Here is a 21,375-nt window from a genome sequence, read left to right as displayed (position 1 = left end):
ATTATTAAATTTTTTATTTATACTGAGAACATATACGGCCTTCGTGATTGAGGGGTAAGGCTCTCGGCTACCAAACCAGGTTCAAATCCCGACGTGCACAGTTTAATTTTATTTCATTGGTAATGTAATTTCAAAATTTAAGTAACATATGGTATCTATATCTAGAGTGGAAAATGCTTTCATTATCGCCCTAGTGAAAGACCACGGCTCAAAATTGAAACTTTGGTTGTAATATGTCAATATTTTAACATTAATTCATGTATCAAATACGTCTGTCTCGACACAGGTTTATCCTAGTGAGACAGACATCGAAAAAAATACCTGTAAAAAAACTTTATATTGATAATAAAAAAAAAAATTAAAAAAAAAAAGGTTTTTGTCATCCTTAGTTACCAGATCTGAATGGCCAGGTACTTCTCCACCTTCCTCCTCTCCATCTCCTTCCCTCCCCAGTACCTTCAGTCTCACAACATACCCTAATTAGAAATGCCATATTATCCCTTCCATTCAAATTAAAACAATAACAAAAAAACTTTTGTTGCAAGCAATGTCCTCACGAGCTTTGGAATTTTGAAAAAATATTGTTAATCGAAATTTTTCAATTGTAGAATAAGAAGAAATACCATTGAACTATACTGGCACAGTGGTTACTTATTTTTTAGCTCAGTGAAATGAATTTATTTATTATTTGTAAGAAAAAAAAGCTTTTTAATTCAGAGATAAATATACAAAAAAAAGATTGGCAATCACAAATGAATGCAAACATCGTTATGCATTGTTGGTTCGATATTTCTGAATGTTATTGTTAAGATCAATCAACAATCGTCTCAACATGAACACTTCTAAATGTTATGAAATTACCTTCACTAGAAATAAAATTAAGTTTGACCATAATTATCATATAGCTGGCCAACTACTCAAAAAAGTTACACAAATTCGTGATCTAGGTGTTATACTTGACAGTAAACTTACATTTGAGGCTCATATTGATATGATTGTTAAGAAAGCCCTTAGAATGCTAGGATTCTTATTCCGTATTGGAAAAGAATTTAATAATATCATAACACTTAAAATATTGTATTTTTCTTATGTTCGCAGTCATCTTGAATTCGCTTCTCCCATATGGAATCCTCAATATAATATTTACATAAATCGCATTGAAGCCATCCAAAGAAAATTTGTCCATCATTTAAATTTCAAACTAAATTCAAACCTTGACGTAAACAGCTCGATGGACCTTTATGGACTTAAGCCATTAAAAACTAGAAGAGACTCCGCAGATATAATATATCTCCATAAAATTATCAATGGCTTTATTGATTGTTCTCCCCTTCTGTCTGAAATTAATTTTAGAGTTCCGAGCGTTAGAACTAGAGAAAAATCACTTTTTCATCTCCATAAATGTTCTACTAATATAAGACAAAATGCGTTTATATTCAGAGCCTGTAGTATATTTAATAAGAATTTTAATGATATGGACATATTCTCAAGTAATTTATGAACCTTTAAAAGATATGTAATAACTAACATTAAATAATTTTAAATATTCTACTTGAAGTTATCATGTTATTGCTTTGAATCCTTTCCAGTTACTTACCTTCCAATTTATACTCATGTGTTCAATTTAGTTGTAGGTATACATTTATTATATTGTTATTATTGCTATTGTGTAGTGTTATTGATTGCTGCTGTGTTGAAATTTTACAATACATTTTGTTTTGAATTTTAGTTGGTTATTAGTATATCAGTTAAATTTAAATTTTTGAAATTTAGCTGGTTATTAGTATATTATTTGTGTTCCTAGATCTGTTATTATTTATTATTTACAATTTTGTATTTTTTGTAAATTTCTCAGGCCACGGGTACAGAACCCTTAGTTTCTTGTTTTAATATTTTTTATTATTATTATAATTTTAAGTGAAAATCTGTTATTGGATTTTATCTTTATTATTTAGTTTATTCTTATATATGTAAATAATCTGTTGATTTTCCCAAATAAATAAAATAAAAAAAAATAAAAAAAAAGATAAAAAAATATTTATATTGATATATTTTAAAAATATTGATATTTCTGAATGTTATTGTTAAGATAAAGTCATCCCATTGATTTGTCAATGTCATCACTGGCCACCTTCAAATCAAACGTAAACAAGACTTAAAGCTACCTATCGTGTTGATCTATAAAATAATTACTATTGCTGTTTACGAAATGTATATGTAAGTGTATGTATTTGTTTATACATGTATGCATGTAGGTGCATACATGTACATTATTCTTTACTTATAGTTTTGTGTTCATCAATGTTGTGTTTGTCTGTAATTAGTGATAGTATCAACCAAGTTTAAATTGTGTAATTGAATTTCGAGAGTTTTGATATGAATCACTGTTGACAAACCTAAGGAAAAAAAAAAAAAAAAAAAGATAACTTTGATTAAATTTTGTGTTTGTACTCCACTCCGCACGTAAACAGGGATTTTGGAAAAAATTTCCTGAGATTAGTTCTGCATGTGAGCAAGAGAAAATTTTGGTTTGTCGGGTTGCTCTTGACTGTAGACGCATACAGACATCCCTCATACCGCCTATCGCCTATGATTTCTTCTTACAGCCCCTGGAGTAAATATACAAAATTCCCAACTTTGTGTGGGAAGGACTGTCTTTTTTCTAAAATTCGGTCTTCTGGCATTCCTAGCATATTTACAAGCCACCTCATTTTTCACATTTCTATGAATAGGAGTAGGGTTTCGATACTAACCAGTATAAGCACATCTCGGATAGTTGAGCCTTTCACTTGACCCAATTTTGTGACTAGTGCCACTACTCACAAAAATCTCGTTTCGGCAACTTAGACCCTTGAACGTATTATTTCGTTCACTATCCAGATTTGGTGACGTATTTGGATACATCATGGGGAAACCAGGTAGTAAATCTAGTAATCAATTATGATCACTAGATTTACATACATGGTTTATAATGCCAGTAGATTTAGAATGCTGGTAGATAAGATATTTTACTCTTCAAACTAGCTGTGAATTTGGCTTTAATGATAATAATTATATTATGTATCAGAAGCAATATTGAAGGTAATTCCGACCGATCTGATAACGCGAACATGGATAGATTTTATTATAAATGGGACGCTTGCCAAGCAATTTCAATGTTCTCGATAAAAAATGGCTACGACCATAAAGTAAGTAATTCGCTTATGACCTTGATAGTTCGCACAAGAGTTTCATTGGTCGTTTATGAAAATATTTCTTGTTTACTGTTGACCTAAAACCGTGTAATAATGACTGACAACTTCATATTCGTTAAAAGTAAAAATATATCATATTAACAATCCGTTCTTCAAATGTTCTTATTTATCCTTCCTACTGTCCCCTTAATGACAGATATTGTATAAATAAATAGTTAGTAAAATATTTGTGCGTTTGAAATTTCTTCAGAAATTTTCATCAAGATCAAGATTTTCAAAGAACATCATGGCCGCATCATTTGCATCAGTGTTTATTAGCATTCTTTTATATTATATTCTATTCTAATTTAAGTCGATTGGAGCTAGAAATACCACGAATAAAGAGGTTGGTGTTGCGGATGAAAATGAAAGTGGGAATATGAAGGATGATGGAAGAAGATTGTTGTGGTGACAAGGAAGGTAAGAAACGTTTAAGTAAAAGGGTCGTGTCTTCTCAAGAGTAAGTGTAATAAATTTGAAGCAAATAATGTGTATCAGGGCTCCGATGTTTGAAGTTTCATCCTCCACCTAACATGATTATATTACAAATTGAAATATTTTGTAGTACAATAGGATAACAAATGAATTTATCCCCCATGGGCAGCTATGCTGATGGTAATACACAATATTACAGGGTAACAAATGAATTAATCCCCCACGTGCAGATATGCTAATGGCAATGCAGAATATAATAAGATAACAAATGAATTAATCCCCATGAGCAGATATGCTGATGGTAATGCAAAATATTACAGGATAACAAATGAATTAATCCCCCACGTGCAGATATGTTAATGTTAGTGCAGAATATAATAAGATAATAAATTTATTAACTTCCCACAGACAGATATGCTGATGGTAATGCAGAATATAATAAGATAACACATTAATTAATCCCCCACAGGCAGATATGCTGATGGTAATGGAGAATATAAATTATTTGGTTTAAAAATAATAGTTTATTGTTTTGCAGATGCCTCAACAGGTTTTAAACCCGCGGCTTAGATCCTAATGTTTTATCTCAACTTTTTACGGCAGTAAGGTAAGTACATTCGAATGATTAATCTGGTGTATTTAATCAACTGCTTAAAATTTGTAAGGAAGTTTTCAAGATAATTAAAATACTGAGAATTGGAATATTATCTTCTCCAAACTAAATCGTTTAGTTGTTCATTGGCGAAATTTAGCCCTTTTCGAAGAAACAAAACTTTCACAGGACAATCGTTAGAGAGGGTGAAACTTATTGCTAATTTATGTCGAAGGAGCATTGAACTAAAAAATAATCACATTAAACCTACAACAATAATTTCTTCGGAAACCGAAAATATTATAAAATATTCAAAAAATTCAAGATATATATTTTTTATTATGAATTCCGCGCAAGAGTCCCAACTCCTGGAGCCAGTGATATTATTATGGTGTGAGAGAAGGATATGGTGAAGAGGGAGGTGGGGGAGTTCCTGGCTATTCAGATCTGATCACCAAACACGGCCAAAGCCATTTAAACCAATGTTTCAAATCTGAATGGTGGTCTTACACCAAGGCGAAACTGAGAGTATCTTCGATTCTCAAGTGTCATATACATTATGTTGTCTAAAAACATTTTGAAATGACATGTATATATATAAATTCATCATATAAAATTTACTTGCGCGCGCTGTGATTTGAACCCGTGACCTCCGGCTTGGGAGTCGAGAGCTATAACCCTCAACAACGGAGGCGATCGTATAATAATGAATATATATATATATATATATATATATATATATATATATATATATATATATATATATATATATATATATTTATATTACTATATTATACTATATATATTACTTTGAATATATTTATTAAATAATTAATCAAGTTACAGAGTATAATCCATAATGTTAACAAAGATAATTCATACAATTAGTACAATTAGTTTTCACTGCTTTTGATTATTTAATGTTCCTCTTCTATAGAAGCTGGCGCTTGTGTCTAGAAGAGTGGTGAGTATCAATATGGAGAATATTTAGTGTTAATTACAAAGATAGTTTCATAATTTTGGTATTTTTACATTGAACTTCGAACACGCATTGTATTTTGTTGGTTATAAAAAGAAGAACGAAATAAGAGTAATTAATTAATTTTATTCAATCAAAAAAATATTATAATAAAATTTATATTATTTTTCATTTTAATTGCCTTAATTCTACTTTCTTTCCGATTTGTTGAAGTTTAATAGATTTGAAAATATCTTATTGAATTAATTACGTAATGTATTATGATTTATTTAATTATTGAAGAAAATATTAGCGATTCCTAAACGCAAATCTGAAACAGAAAAAGATACGGTCACATCTAGATCTAGGGCACCGCTCTACCAATAATTTCAATAATTAAATATTACAATTTAAGTTTTTACTCACTAAGTTATTCCAAAAAATTAGTATTATGATTTATTCATTATATTTTTAAAATATTTTTCTTTTCTATAAGAAATCCTTGACGTTAATTTAATAAGCTAAACATGATAAGATAACAATCATTTCTTGTAAAATAAAGATATTTAAAATGTGAATTTATTATTTCTCGTATTGGGAATAATTTAAGCGCTGAACATAATTCTCATGTTAAAATCTGAAAGAATACATTGTAGAAAGCGGGATTTATTATGTGGATTTCCATACAGACAATGGTTTTGTCGATAATATGTGGAAGCTGATAGAACTTGAGTTGTTTTGGTGATTTTATTAGTGGCGTAAAAATATAATCCCTCGAATCCTTCGTTCGTAACATACTATAAATATCCACGGCAGTCAGTAACCGCGTTGAACATATCACGAATGAAATAAAACTAACCTCCTTTGTTTGGGTTGTTCCCTTTACCAAATTATGCGCCCACTTTTAGTGAGATGTTTGAGTTTTTCCTTTGCGCGTTTGGCATTAGGTTCTTTTTATTTTGAAGAAATTGAACTCTCGATTTGAATATACATAGAATTTAATCGTGAGTTTATTGAGATAATCTTGTTCTGAGAATCTTTATGTGGAGTTAGAAACTGAAGGACTGCTATTTAGAATTTAGGGAGTTTCCAGACTGAAGCCAAAATGAATTGAGAAAGATGCGTGGGTGAGAGAAATTAATACAAAGTTGAATTCTCAATAGAATAAACACCCAAATAAAATACACGACTACTGAATCTAGCGATGAGATGTATAAATATGTAGATATTGAAGGATGAATGATGGTGCTAATAATCGTACCCTATTTTTTTAGACAGTTCATGCAAATTTCGTTGTGGTTATAACCTACGTTTGCGCCATATTAAATTGTTTTTTTTACTCCCTATATTCTTCCATTTTGTGTCAACATTTTGAAAATTATGTATGATGTATGTGAAGGGGAATAATGAAAACAAAACAAAACTATAGCTGTCCATATCGATGGCTCAAGAATAAGGAAAAAATGCAACATATCAAGATCAACATTGGTCACAAAAACGTTCTTTTTATATCTTACAAAGTACACAATAATGACGAAGGATTTCATTGATTTTACACTAATAGCTCTATTAACCTTTCCCTTACTGTGATAAAAAAAATCACGTATTCCGGTGCTGTGTAGTCAATACACATCTCTAAATAAGCGGTTTACTACCGAAAAAATATGAATATATATATATAGCTAATTGCTTATGTTTATTATATTTTATATCAAAGTGATAATAATTGTAATTTAATTGCTGAACACATGAAAAAACCATCGGCAAATGCTAAAAAAGCGTGCGAGAGGTCCGACTGCGACCGACTAACAGCCGGCTGGCACAACAGGCGCTGGACTGCACACACACATCTATGCGGTTGTAGGTATCGATAGTCTAAATCAAAATACAACTGCGGACGTGTAGATTTCTTATGTTCCCGCATAGCGAACTAAAGCGGGACATCAATAGCGTGTCATTTCCTCGCACACTCTTCGCGAAGCAGTGTCACACTGTTAATTGTATTGGTGTATTTGCTCCCGATTTTTTTAAAAATCTCTGATTTTTAATTGAATTTGAATAGTATGTAAAATATTATGTTTTAATTCAGTGCATAGATGTATAACGGAGGAATACCTAAAATTTTGAACCCAGAATTTATTATATTTATAAAGTTATTAAAATTATTAGAAGCAATGTGTAGTAAATACACACCACTGATGAGGAAAGGTTAATTTGAGATTTAAGTAACATTTGTAGTGGTACGCCACTACTTGACTAGAACGTTATTCTAAATGTTTCCAAACAAGCTTCTTGGATTTTCTTTTATTTTTTTAATATTTGGAATGTTCGAGAATGTTTTATTTTCCACCTAGATAAGCGACAACGTGAACGAAATGGTCAGTACAGTACCAGCAACCGCGACATTGAGATCGAATTATTTTGCCTACGTGACGCGCTTCGGAACATTCTCGAACCTTCCTTTCGTAAATCGTTCTGTTGTATTTTCTATGTTTATTTATTGTTTTTGGATGTATTATTAAAAACCGCTTCAGCTGAATTTCGTAGTTATTTATTAATAAAAAGAATACGGAACATAACTACACATTTATTTTTACAGTACGAATGTCAAATTGGTAGTCACATTCGAGTATTAAGGCATAATTTATTACAGTAAGGTCGCAGAGAAAAACAAAAGCAATAAAATTCGCTAGTCAATTAGCAGAAGCAAAGGCATCCAGTTCAAGGCATTTAGATAGAAGTCGGTAACATTCGAACTAACCTGGAAATTCTAGAATTTTTTCAAACTTATAGCTGAGAGCAAACGGCAGAGAATCATAATAATAGAGTGAAAAAACTGAGAAGGCTTACGCTCTGTAAGAGACGTAAGATGTATAAGAGGTGATCTGCCATAGGATATAAATTGCTTATTCCTTTATTAAACTGGCTTAAGGGGAAGCTATTAGTGAAATCACTAATTTAGATTAATCTCTACTACGAATCGGTTTTTTTTTAACAAGTACCAAAAAATACGCCTTCGATGAATTTAAGCTTTTTCCATCGTATCGCTCAAGTAGAATTAAAATAAAATTGTTAATTACTTTATGAAAAAATATAATCGTAAGCTACTGAATAATATATATTTTTTAAATAGAAAATCATGAAAAAATTCTGTTTTGTGGCTAAGATTATTTGTAATACTCTCCCTTGATTATCTTTTTTCATTTTTATTAAAAATTTTGACAAATAATTTTAAAAAACACGTTTGTTTTAAATCCCACGATTTTAGACTCAGTTTTCCAAGCAATTTTTATCTATTTATATAAATAGATTAAAATTGTCTCTAGTGGACAGCTGAACACCTGGCGGGCGGCGTTTGTTAGATTTTTACAACTATTTGAATTTTTCTTTTGTTTTCGGGAATGAATGAATGCAAATCTTGGAAACGTAAATCAAACTATTTCTCGGCATCTGATCGAAACTCGGGATATAGACTCGTTATCGATGACAAGGCATTATGTCAGCTTGATTAGTACACACATGCGGACATGTACGCATTTTTCTAAAATCGGAAGACATTGCAGCAGTTAAGGGGGGCTAGGATTTTAATTTTTTTTTTGCATGTTTTAAATTTTTTTTAAATAAATGCTTAATATGTTAACAATATTGTGTTCAAATTTCAAGTTGATTAGAGCAAAATTGACGAAGTTACGAGTATTTTTATACCTGTCGGATTTTAATCCCTACCCGACCATACGTATAAGCCGAGCAGAGCAGGAAGCTGAGAGACAAACTAAAGAAGGCAGGATTCGTCGTAGACAGGAGCAAAAAGGTGCTTTAGACATCATGGATGATAGCAACATCCTTTATGGACCTGGCATTGATGATTCAGTGTGAGGTAAGCCGTTAAAATTTGCTTATAAATGTTTAGTACCAGATTTTTTAGAGTTCAAAACTTTATAGCGTTTTTCCCACAACTCACGTTTTCAAAGTCGGTGACCGTCATAACTTCAAAACTACAGCACCGATCCTTTTGAAATTTTGAAAACTATTTTTGTACATAATTTACGAGGTAACGCTGGAGAGTTTTTTTCAAATTTGTTAACAATTATTATTTAACAATAACAAATTAGCCGATTTTTTTCACTAAAAATAGCGTTTTTCCCTTCAAAGTGTTCCAAAAAAGTGAAAAATTAAAATTTCGAAAAAACCCTCCCAGCGTTACCTAGAAAAAACTATTATCTAACGAATGAACTTTAATTTTTTGATTTCAGATGACCCAGCACCGAGTTATGAGGGGCACCGCCATTGTACTTTTATTGAGACACGTCCGAATAATTGCTGCCATTGCCGTGTCTTTTAATATTTCTCCGTGAAAATTTTATACAACATTCTTAAAATGTCATACTTTACTGTCCTATTAGATTTAATAAAGAAATTTTAAATGTGTTGTCACAAAAAAATGCCTTTTTTCGAACGAATTAACCCTAGCCCCCCCTTAATATACGAAATAAATGTCAGTCCTACCCGATCGGCATTAGGCGAGGTTGGCAGAGTTGTCGACTCCAGTTCCTGGGTAGAAACATTTAATACTCAGTCAATGTACACTTGATTTTCAAATTAAGAGGATGGTCACTGTATACATATGATTCCGAAAAACTTTGCGAAAGCCCGGACAACGCCGGAAACTTCGTCTAGTTACCTATATGCTGATTGCTGATATGAGACACACTAAAATAGACATATTTTTGAATGTGTAATGTGTATTTCCATAGATGAACGTACTTCTCTTAAATGTATCTGAAAAACACCGCGAAGTTGTATGAAGTACTGCAAAGTTCTAGAAAGTAATTGACATTTCTATTTTATTTGATCCGGATAGTTTTCTGAAAGTTTGATGACAGAATTCAGCGTTGGAATCCTGCCATCGCATCGCCATTGCGCGGGGACGGTGACGTGGATGCGAAGTACAGACACAGAATGAGTCTCCTCAGACAATGTGAGTTTATGGTACCATAAATGCCGCCCTAGATCCCCCGATTCAATTGCTTGGATAAATGCGCACGTTGCACAACAATAATAATTCTATATATAATAACATATTTTCCCGTTGTTTTGCACGTTATTACGAAATCGTTTCTAACAAACAAGACTATTTTGTTGCAACGCACGAGTGCATGCATGTCATCGCCTGGGAATCATCATTAAACTCGTACGTTTCTGAAATTTGGTTATACGATTATCGTGGACGACTAACCGCAATCTGTATTGCAAGTTAATACTGCTGTCATAAGTAAAAACACAGCATCCTCCTTGGGACTATCAATAGTATCCCAGATTTATTTCTTTAAGTGATGTCGATATCACTTTCGTATTGCGTTATTAAAAAATATATATTTTTTTAAACTACGTATTATCATCATCGCCATTAATTATTATGAAGTTAATTTACAATTATGAATTTTAATATGATACAAGAAATATTTATTTTCGGAATACAGAACGCGTGATTTCCACAACGACCGAATGGAAATTTGTGTCATTTCTTACATTTCCAACCAAACTAATATGTAAGGTTGAATTCTTTTACCTAAAAACCGTAATGGGGAAATGTACCAAAGAATACGAAATTTAGTGTTGGAAATAAATATTACGAATACTACAAAAAACTAGTATCAAATGCATCAGTTCTCAGATCTATCCTAACTTTAAGAAGTTACTAACAACATTCTTTATCCTCTATCTCTTTGTCACGTCGGAAGAAGGGGGCTCAAAACACAAACACAAAATGACGGTAATTGGTCTTATCGAAGGTCACAAGGATGATCCTTTACCCGGTATACACTCAATGTACACTATATACAGGCCAGTTTTAGGAAACTACCAGAAAAACCTAGCAATAGACTTACTTGAGGCAGCGTGCATCATACAGAGGTGACCATAACTTTGGTCAGCAAAATGAAAAACCCCGAGAACTCAATCTAATCACTAGAAACGCGGCTAATTTGATCGGATTTGCGAACAAACAGGTATTACCCTTAGAATCAATGTTCGCTTTTCGGAACAGCTCGTATGGTTTCATAGAAATCGTTGTGCCTCCCTTGCTCTCATGGTTAGAAATATGATTTAAACAGTATTAGACAGAAAAAATACTGCGCTTTATATTCAAATTCAGAAGCTAACAATTGAAGAATTATGAAACCAAAAGTGAAACTTTTATTTTATTTTTATATGATACGATAAAAAGTGAGGTTGCCGTAATATTTATGATACCATAATATGACGTTTAATAATTTTTTTTTTTTTTTAGTTTTAATTCTAATTCAATGTTTATACTAAAATAATGTAAGGTAAGCTATTTTTAGAATTTTTTATAAATAATTTTAATATTTAAAAAATTATATGTTCTTATAATAAACTTATAGAGAATATTTTATCTCTTTTCAAAATGAGTTTTTCTTTAGGTTATGTTCAGAAATACCCCATTTATTTGGATTTGGTTGCGAAGTAGATATTCACACAAATTCTCCGATTTTCTGACAGTATTTTTAAGAAATATAACGGTAAATATTCCAGAGGCCTGGGGGTTGAATGTAAACTTACCAGCAATGGCCAGCTGCATGATGAAATAATTCATCCGGCTCTTGCGGGACTTGGCGAGCAGCAGCGCGGCGATCACACTGCTGTTACCTGCCACTATCGCTACGAACAGTATCCACATCACGGAGAACTGCACTGTCTGAAACATACAAATATATAAATAAACTTTAAAACGGATAAATGGAACCAGTGTTCAAACATTTCAAGATTTATTTTCAACCAAATTTTGGAAACAAATTATCCTTTTGATATAAATTAAGTGTTAAAATTTTCTCATACAAATACAACGGGTTTACAATTAGATAACTTTTATATTAGACAATGTGTAATCAAATAAATATCATTGACGAATTTTATAATCTTAAATAGCCATCTCTTAAATTTAATAAATATATTTTTTGTTTTTATTATTTAGACTCTTAGTTACTGCTTGGTATAAAGTTTTTGAAGTGCAATAATGACTTATTTTATAACAGTTTTATTTATTTTATAATTGATTTTTATAAATATAAATACATAAAATAACCGCTGATTATAATATTTTTGTCTACATGTACTCATTTGTCTGTAATTGTTTGTCTATTCATATATTTGCTACTTTTCATTAGTTTATCCTGAGGAAGAAACTATTGGTGTCAATTAAATAGTGGTGTGTTCAAATTTTTCTATTTATTCTTATAACAATTTATTTATGGGGTATTATGCCGTATTGTGTTACATGTTACAGATCTATCCTGATATTGGACACTGCACGGAGAAAAATAAGTTAGGCTGATTTATTGACATCCTGTTAAAAATGTGATTGCAATATATTTCCTAATAAAATATTATTTCATTCAGAATATATCGGAAGACGTGTTTTTCCTAATACATATCATGACGGAATACGGCAGTATCAGTATGTCATTTTCAATATCAATATTTGGATGAATTCGTGTTTCGCCGTCCATATTGGTTCATTCAGAATATATTGAAACAAGTGTTCATGCAGCTGTGCTTCTGCTGATAAATATGATGACAAAATGCTACAATATTAGAATTTTCATGTGAAGACGTGTTCCGACATCCCAATAACATATTCGTGTTTTACCGATAGTTTGTTTGGAAACCTGTCAGTGATTCTTTAAATGCCTGCAGTCCCGGTTTTAACAGGAGTACGATTAATTTGACCCAATGCTGAATAAATTTGCAATATTTTATATCAGTAAGTTTTCTCCGTGTGTAATGCCGTTTGAAACGTTGGCTAAAGAAGGAGGTAGCGCAATAATAATACCCCGAAAATAAATCGCTATAATACTTTTGGCCCTGAAAATCTCAAATCATATTCTTATTCTTACCAAACTTAAAATCACTTTTTTACTTGTGTCGAATAAAATCATATTTAAAGCACTTGAAAAGGACGCCATGAAATTAGTTTATCAATTGTCGAAAATTCGTATACCTAGGTTTATCATATGATCACGATTGACGCAGATACATAATTAATAGGCCATCCCTCTTGACAACAGATTCGTGCACCTGACAGCCCAGCAGATAACCCTAACTTGTATATTATATACTAGTGATACCCAGGGCCGTCCATGAGCCAAACAGCGCCTGTCGCTAGAAAAACAGGAAGGGCGATGTTATGCGATGACGCTGGAATTGCGTCACCGTAATTTGCGACAGAAAAAGACGTTATCCTTTCTCTGTTCCAGGAGACTTATAATTTGAAAAGGAGATTGCGCTACCCCAACTAACACACAAAGTAACCGTCAGATTTCTGTCCCCCGCGCTTGGGAAGAACGTTCGATTAATCACAAGTCACCTTTTCCACATGAGCTAATGCACACAATCGGCGAGCATGTGCTACGAATAATGAGAGTAAAACGGCGTTTTGGGCGGTAGGATTTGGATTTGGCGGTTGGATTGTTACTTGCCGCACTTTTCTCGGTGCGACCTGTTTCATGTAACAAAATCAAGCGCGGAGTTTGATTCCTGCTCTATGGTTGGTGGGAGCACAAGAAAGCTAATAATGCCAGAAAAATGATAACGTCATAACGAAACAGTTCTATTAGGTTTTATATATTATCAGCGCGTTGGCAACCTGAGCGCATTGCACTACTTGTGCCTGCACAGTGTTGTCCCTGGACTGACACCTACTGAAACAGGCAGATAATCTCCGAGCCCACGATCGGATCCCAAGATCTAGCAAGCCGAAGGTTGCGGGTACAAATCCCGGCGCGCAAATAAATTTTATTTGATTAATTTGTGTTATTTCACAATGTATTCAATTAAAATAATATATAGTACTCGGAAGATATTCTCAGTATCTCCCTGGTGTAAGACCACCATTCAGAATTGAAACGTTGCTTTGAAATGGCTTTAGTTGTGTTTAGTGAACAGCTTGGAATAGCCAGGTACTCTCTTACCTTTCTCTTTCCCTCCACAGTACCTTTAGCCTCACAACATACCCCGATTGGGGATGCCATTCCCTCACTGGTTATAAACGGTTGTGACTCTTGAGCGGTATTCGCATAAAAAGTTTATAATACGTATAATTATTTCATTCCACTATCAATAAATTGTTAAATTAGTTATGTACAATAAATCACCTTTGGAAAAATAGAGTTAAGTCGGTATTTTATTCATAACACCTCCCTAGAAACATTAATAGTAAAGTCAAATCAATCTCAATAAAAGCCCAGTACTAAAGTAATTCCCTATCGATAGAGAGCACTCACTGCCCATTCCTTTACCTATCGCCTCTCCTGGTGCACAGTCCGATTTTTCGTGTACCTCTGCAACTCTTAAAGCATTATACTGATCTGAAACTGAATCAGGGGAAGATTCCGGTTTTACTTAAAGATAAGGAATTGTCCTTGAGCTTAAAGTTATTCACTACTTTTACATTAACCGCAATTCTAGTTCTCTCGAATGACAGCAGAATTGTCCTTAACCTTAAAATTAACGACTTCTTTGTTAACTGCGATTCCAGTTCTCTCGGATGACAGCGAAAAAGTGGTTAATTTTAAGGTTAAAAACAATTTCTTATCCTTAAGTTTGCGCTTCTGCGCAATTGCCCCTCTGGTCGGCAATATATATACAAATTGAGTGATGTAATTACATTTATTTAAAATTATAATGTCCCAAACACCACAGACTATGTGCTTTGAATATGGAAATAGAATTTATGATATAAATATATAGTTCTTTATTAAGGAACATCTTGAAATGAAAATGTAGATATAAAAGTACAAAAATATAAGAACGAAATGTGACAATATACCATTCGCATGAACTACATATTACTCCGTATATGTTATGTTAAAATTTACAAAAAATGACAGACGGTGAGTGACAGACGTACAATTCGTAGGAAATACCGTACACCTGAGTTTTCACTTACAAAATTTAATTTCGTGATAAAAATATTCCTCTCTTTATTGAAAAGGATTTCCATTTCATGGAAGATTATATTTATAGGTTGACATTAAAATGACAGGTAAAATGTTATATAATATCTTAACGTATGATTGATTGTGATCATAGTTAACGTTTACACAGGGGCCGTCTAGTACGGGCATAATTGAAGCACTCCACACCGGGCGATGAATTGCCAAGTCAATCTGGTCAAATAATTCGTTTCCCGGTTTAAAATGGAACTGCAGGCCTATAAAAGGCCATTAGTAACATGAAATCTGGAACTTCTGCAGGGCATGATGGTTTAAGCACCGAACACGTCAAACACGCAGGGGCAGCGATTATAGAACTTCTGGCAACACTGTTCACCGACATCATAAAGAGTGGCTACCTACCCAAAGACATGACAAAGACAATTATCATACCGATAATAAAATCCAAACTGGCAGACATAACTTTACAGGAAAACTACAGACCGATATCCATTGCTACGGCCAGTAGATTAGATCAAGTCGGATGCCACATGAAAACGACAAATAATCAGATGGGCTTCAATAGAGAGTGCTCTACTGATTCTGCTATATTATGCGTAAAAAGAACATGAGAATACTACAGGAAAAAAAAACTACAACTTACGCATGCTTTTTGGACCTTAGTAAGGCATTTGACAAAGTTTCCCACTCCTTATTATGGAAAAAAACTAAAGGAAAGAGGGATACCATGGAAAGGGGTAAAAATTCTCGAATCATGGCACCGTCAGCAGAAAAACCCTGTTAAGTGGAAAGATGGATTCTCAGAACCCTATTTCTTGAAAAGCGGGGTCAGACAGAGAGGATGTATGTCCCCAGTACTGTTTAACATATACATGGATGAACTAACCCACAGATTAAACAATGTTGGAGTGGGCTGCCACATCGGAGGTACTAACAATATGAGCTTCGCAGATGATATGGTTCTGATGGCACCGTCAATAAGGGGATTACGAATTCTCCTGAAAATCTGTGAAAAATTTGCACACGAAACTAACATGATTTATAATGCAAAAAAACAGCACCGTTGGTCGTAAAACACGGGGAAGGGCCAACAAAATTCCCCCTGCCTATTTAAATAGTGAGCTTCTAAAAACAGCGGAAACCACTAAATATCTAGGACATGTCATCAACTAACGAAGCTAACGGATGATGAAGATATTGACAGACAGAGGCGTGTATTGAGTATAAAATGTAACATACTCAGTAGAAGATTTCGGCTCTGTAGTCCACGAGTGAAAAGGACGCTCTTCATAGCCTTTTGAACCACCCTGTGCACATGCGAGCTCTGGGCAAACTTCACAAAAAGAACATTGGAAAGGCTTCGGGTGCAATACAACAAGGCATACCGATTGATGTTCAGTCTTCCCAGGCACTGCAGTGCCTCCCCAATGTTTACAGAAGGGCGAGTTCCAGGATTTACAGATCTATTAAGAACCAGGATTGCAGGACTGAGCGGAAGGATAAACCGTTCCAGAAATATTATTTTCATAGAATCCCGTCTGACTTCAGGATCGAGCATCGAAGACCATTGGAGAAAGATACTAGCTCCCACAATCTTAGATCTGGTGGATTCCCGTGCTTCTCTGCTTTAATCTCATTTTTAATTTTAATTTTTATCTTTAACCTATTTTATTTATTTTCCGATTACATAAATATTATCTGTACTTATACCCTCTATGGGATGTGTGGGATTGCACTCACCTCCCCACATCCTGGAATAAAGAATTTATTTACTATTTATTTCTAACGAATGAATTGAAAGAGTTCCTAACAAATAATCAGTAAAAACGAATGTTTTATGAGGACGGCGGAACACGTGTTCATACAAATACTGATATTGTTGCACTCCGTCATGTTATATGATATGAAAAGAGCACACCTTACTATTTCATCAAGAAGTTGGCATGCTGTAATTATTTTAACAGAATCATTTTTCACCGTGCACAGTTGAGATTATTTTTCATGAAAACGGCGCTACACAAAAATATAAATCATCCGAATATTATTTATTACAGTAATCACCTACCTAGGAGTCTTTTAATTTGGACAAGGGGCTCCAAAATTTTATCCGTGCCAGCAGCCTTTTGGTGCAGGGCCGGCCGGCAAATCTCTAAGAATGTTGGCTCTTGTCCCAGTTGCCGTGGGTTTAAAACCCGGCGAAGTGCAAATAATAGACATGTATTGGCTTTTATCCGATTAAATTCATTCTCTTTTCGGAAAAAAAACTATTTAAAATGCCTTCAATTTCTTTACCTTTCTCAAAAAATTGACTGCCTTCGAGAAATCTCAAAAAAGACTCCACCTTTTTGTTGGTTTGTAGCCCGCCTATAGTATTATCTAGCAAACTAATTTCATTTGTTTGTGATAATGTGTGCAATGTGAAATATTCCTGCGAATTCCTGCGTAATATTATTCAAGTCCATTTAATGAATAAATTTTTATACTTAAAATTGGACTGATTGTGGGAACCAAGCGAAAAAGTATGTATAATTATTTGATTGTAACAGTATTTCTACATTTAAAATGTGTATTTCTTTTGTTTAAATTTTTTAACCTAAATTTGAATCACTAATAATTTTTTTAATTTATTACTAACGGTGTTCATTCGAAAGGTAAATTTCAGATCCTCTGTCTAATATATATATTTTTTTATTTTTTATTATTTTAATATAGATCATAGTTACATTAATACATACATATTTTGCAATATATCATATTTAGGTACATAGTTGGTCATGTATACCTTATCAGAAAAGAGGAGCTCTTGTGCCTGATAAGGGAGCCACGATTCTTACTTAGATTCAATGTTATGTGTAAAATATAAATATAATATATATATATACATATTTTTTTTAATATAAGTTTTTTTGGAAAAAAAGTTTGATTTTATTTATTTGTTCTTGTTGGTTCGTAATACAGCGCAATTATTGAGATAAATATTTTATAAATACTTTTAGCTTCACAAATACTACAATTATATCGACTGATTTCCCACGGGTCTGCGCTAGTGTATTTATAAAGCGTAATAATTAGGCTAGTACGTAGGTAGTTATATCAAAAGTTTGCTCACATTGATTTTACGCATATATATTTATTTAATTATTGCCTTCTTTTATTTTTTTAATTTCTGTACTTCTTATTAAATTTAATATTCTGTACTTTTTTCTTCAAATTATTTTAATATAATGTACATAAATACTTTTACTCGCACATATAAAATATCATTTTATTTCCTTCCTTTGATTTTTTTTTTCTAAATTGTATCTTTCTTACATTTGCTTAAATTATAGAATTATTTGAAAGAGTATAGACGCCTTATATTATTTTATACTGTATGTACTTTATATATTTCTTTTAAATTCTTGTTTTTTTTAATATTTGATATATTTTTTTAATGTAATTCTCTAAATAGTATGAAATAAAGTCGCTATCCGCGTCTGCCTGTGCAGTAAGTTCTTCTAAACTAAGATACGGATTTTGATAAGGTTTTCACTATCATTTACAGAATTTCTTCCGGAAGGTTTATATATGTAAAACATGCAAATCATATTAATAGAAAGTAGAGAAAACTTGAACAACGTCGGGTACAAGTCCGCTAGTTATATATATTCGACCACTACAACTCGAGCCAGTGCCTAGCATGGTGGTCGAAAAAATCTCAATGACTGTAATAAACAATGCACTGAATAAAGAAGAATTTAAAAAAAACTTTCGTGATAAATATTAATAATTCAGTAAAATATTGTATAGATAGTTTTGCCGTGTAACAATATTAAAAAGGTCAATAAATTAATCGATTGTAAAATACACAAAAAAACTATCTTTTAATTTGATATGATCACAAAAAAACAATAATTGGCGAGTTAGTTGGCAGAGTTGACCGCATGAAGCGGGCTGTTGTTACGTGCTACCCAAACCTAGTGTTGCACGGAATACTTAATACCTTAAATGTGGCTACTTGTCATTTATAAATACATGAATTATTATGAAATCACCAATAAAGCCCCTTTAAGTCCTTAATAATGTCCCAAGACTGAGTGATTTGTAATTATGTTTATTAAAGCTTGAACCCTCTCCGTTTTCCTAACTGATGTACCTTTGAGATAATAATAGATATTAAGTAAACACCAAATGGTTTCACTCTTGGAAATAATCTCGGTAGTTCCCAATGTCAACACTTACAAAATTGGTCTTCCACTGGATTATCAACTGTCAACAAAATTAAAACGTTTTCTCATCAGTTTTGTTTGGAATTAAGGGAGCGATTTATAATAATTTATGCATAGTACAAACGAAAACAATGAACCGAGAATCGTTTTGGAGGGTAAAACCGACAAAAATGAAATTATTATTGGGTTCTTCAGATTCATTGTTTAAAGGTATATTATTGGGTTCTTCGCATTCATCGTATGGAGGCATATTACTGGGTTTTTCACATTCATTGTATGAAGGCATATTATAGGTTGAAAACATTCGGGCCCTCAGTGTAGTAGGATCGCCTTCTGTCGCAGCACCAAGTCCGCTCTCTGGTGACTTCACTACTTTCGCAGCTGTAACGGAAGAAGATGTCACGCGTGCTGTGATGTCTTGTCCTAATAAACAATGCACACAAGACCCCATACCTACCTGGCTCTTAAAGAAATGTCTTCCGGATATAACGCCTATAATTACCGCAATTATCCAGAAGTCACTAGTAAATTCACTTGTACCGGGAACACTCAAAAAATCAATTATAACTCCGATTCTAAAAAAACAAAATCTTGATACAGACAATACGGATAATTACAGGCCAATATCTAACCTACCATTTCTGTCAAAACTGCTTGAGAAAATCGTTGCCAAACAATTGGTGGGGTACTTGAACTCGGCCGGTCTATTTGCCAAAAATCAATCTGCTTATCGACAGTTTCATTCAACGGAAACTGTCCTTTTGCGGGTAATTTCAGATTTGATCATCGGGATGGAAGCAGGTAAGTTGGGTTTGGTATCTGTTCTTGATATGAGTGCGGCATTTGACACTGTAGATCATAGTATTTTATTAAATGTGCTTGAAACCGAATTTGGCGTTCGAGGTGATGTACTCCAATGGATGTCATCGTACCTGTCTGGACGAGTAGCTTCAGTAACTTTCAATAAATATACATCACCTGAAACTCCCATCGAATTTGGAGTTCCCCAGGGTTCTGTACTGGGTCCCATTCTCTTCATTCTATATACTAATCGTCTCGAACGACTCATTCACTCAGCTGGCTTTGAATCACAAGGCTACGCGGATGATCGTTTGATTTTCAAGTTTTGCTCCCCGGATGAAAAAGACGTCCTTAAAAACGAGGTGGTTAGTTTCATTGACACGGTTTCAAGTTGGATGTATGTTAATAAACTCAAACTTAATCCGACAAAGACGGAATTTATTTGGATAGCTTCTCCTGGAAGACAAGCCCTCATCGACTCCAGTCCAATCCGTATTCAGAATACAAATATAATCCCTTCTACGGAAATAAAATTTCTAGGTTTCACTTTAGACAATTGTCTTTCTCTTGAATCGCAAATTTCAAAAACTGTAAGTGCTGGCTTTTTCCATCTAAGGCAGATAAAATCAATTAGGAGATGCCTTCCCTTTGATGGAGCAAAATCACTCATAAATTCGTTCGTTGTCTCACGTATGGACTATTGTAATAGTGCATATGCTGGCCTACCTAAAAAACAATTCAACAGAATCCAGTCCGTTTTCAATGCTGCGGCGAGAATGATTTTTGGTGAATCTAAGCATTATCGTATAACCCCGCTTCTAAGGGATCGTCTTCATTGGCTTCGATGCCCTGAAAGAATAGAGTTCAAGATCTGCTTAATGACCTTCAAAGCATTGCAGGGAATGGCGCCAGCCTATATATCGGAATTATGTGTCCGACAAAACCTAAGCGATAGACAGCTTACTCTGAGGTCAGCAGATATAGATGTTACCAATCGTTTAATCGAACTTTCTCGGTCAAATCGAGCTGTTTACTATGATCGCTCTTTTCGTGTAGCTGGCCCACTCATTTGGAATAAACTTCCCCCAGCCCTTACCAATATACAAAATTTGGCTGAATTTAAACGGGTTTTAAAAACAAAATTGTTCAAAAAATCATATTTAATAATTTAAAA

The 21,375-nt window shown here is 33.2% G+C and overlaps 1 protein-coding gene across 1 annotated transcript in view; it reads right to left on the bottom strand.

Moving 5' to 3' along the window:
• Positions 1 to 21,375, bottom strand: part of CCAP-R (Crustacean cardioactive peptide receptor) — a 265,348-nt gene that overhangs the window by 85,337 nt on the left and 158,636 nt on the right. Inside the window, exon 3 of the mRNA XM_089633077.1 lies at positions 11,801 to 11,936. Within this exon, the coding sequence (XP_089489203.1) occupies positions 11,801 to 11,936 (136 nt within the window). The remainder of the gene's footprint in view (positions 1 to 11,800; positions 11,937 to 21,375) is intronic.

This window comes from Hesperophylax consimilis, chromosome 1 (assembly GCF_061612785.1).
Source record: "Hesperophylax consimilis isolate HC1 chromosome 1, BYU_Hcon_1.0, whole genome shotgun sequence".
In the NCBI taxonomy this organism is placed as follows: Eukaryota; Metazoa; Arthropoda; class Insecta; order Trichoptera; family Limnephilidae; genus Hesperophylax; species Hesperophylax consimilis.
This window is presented reverse-complemented; position numbering and strand designations above follow the sequence as displayed.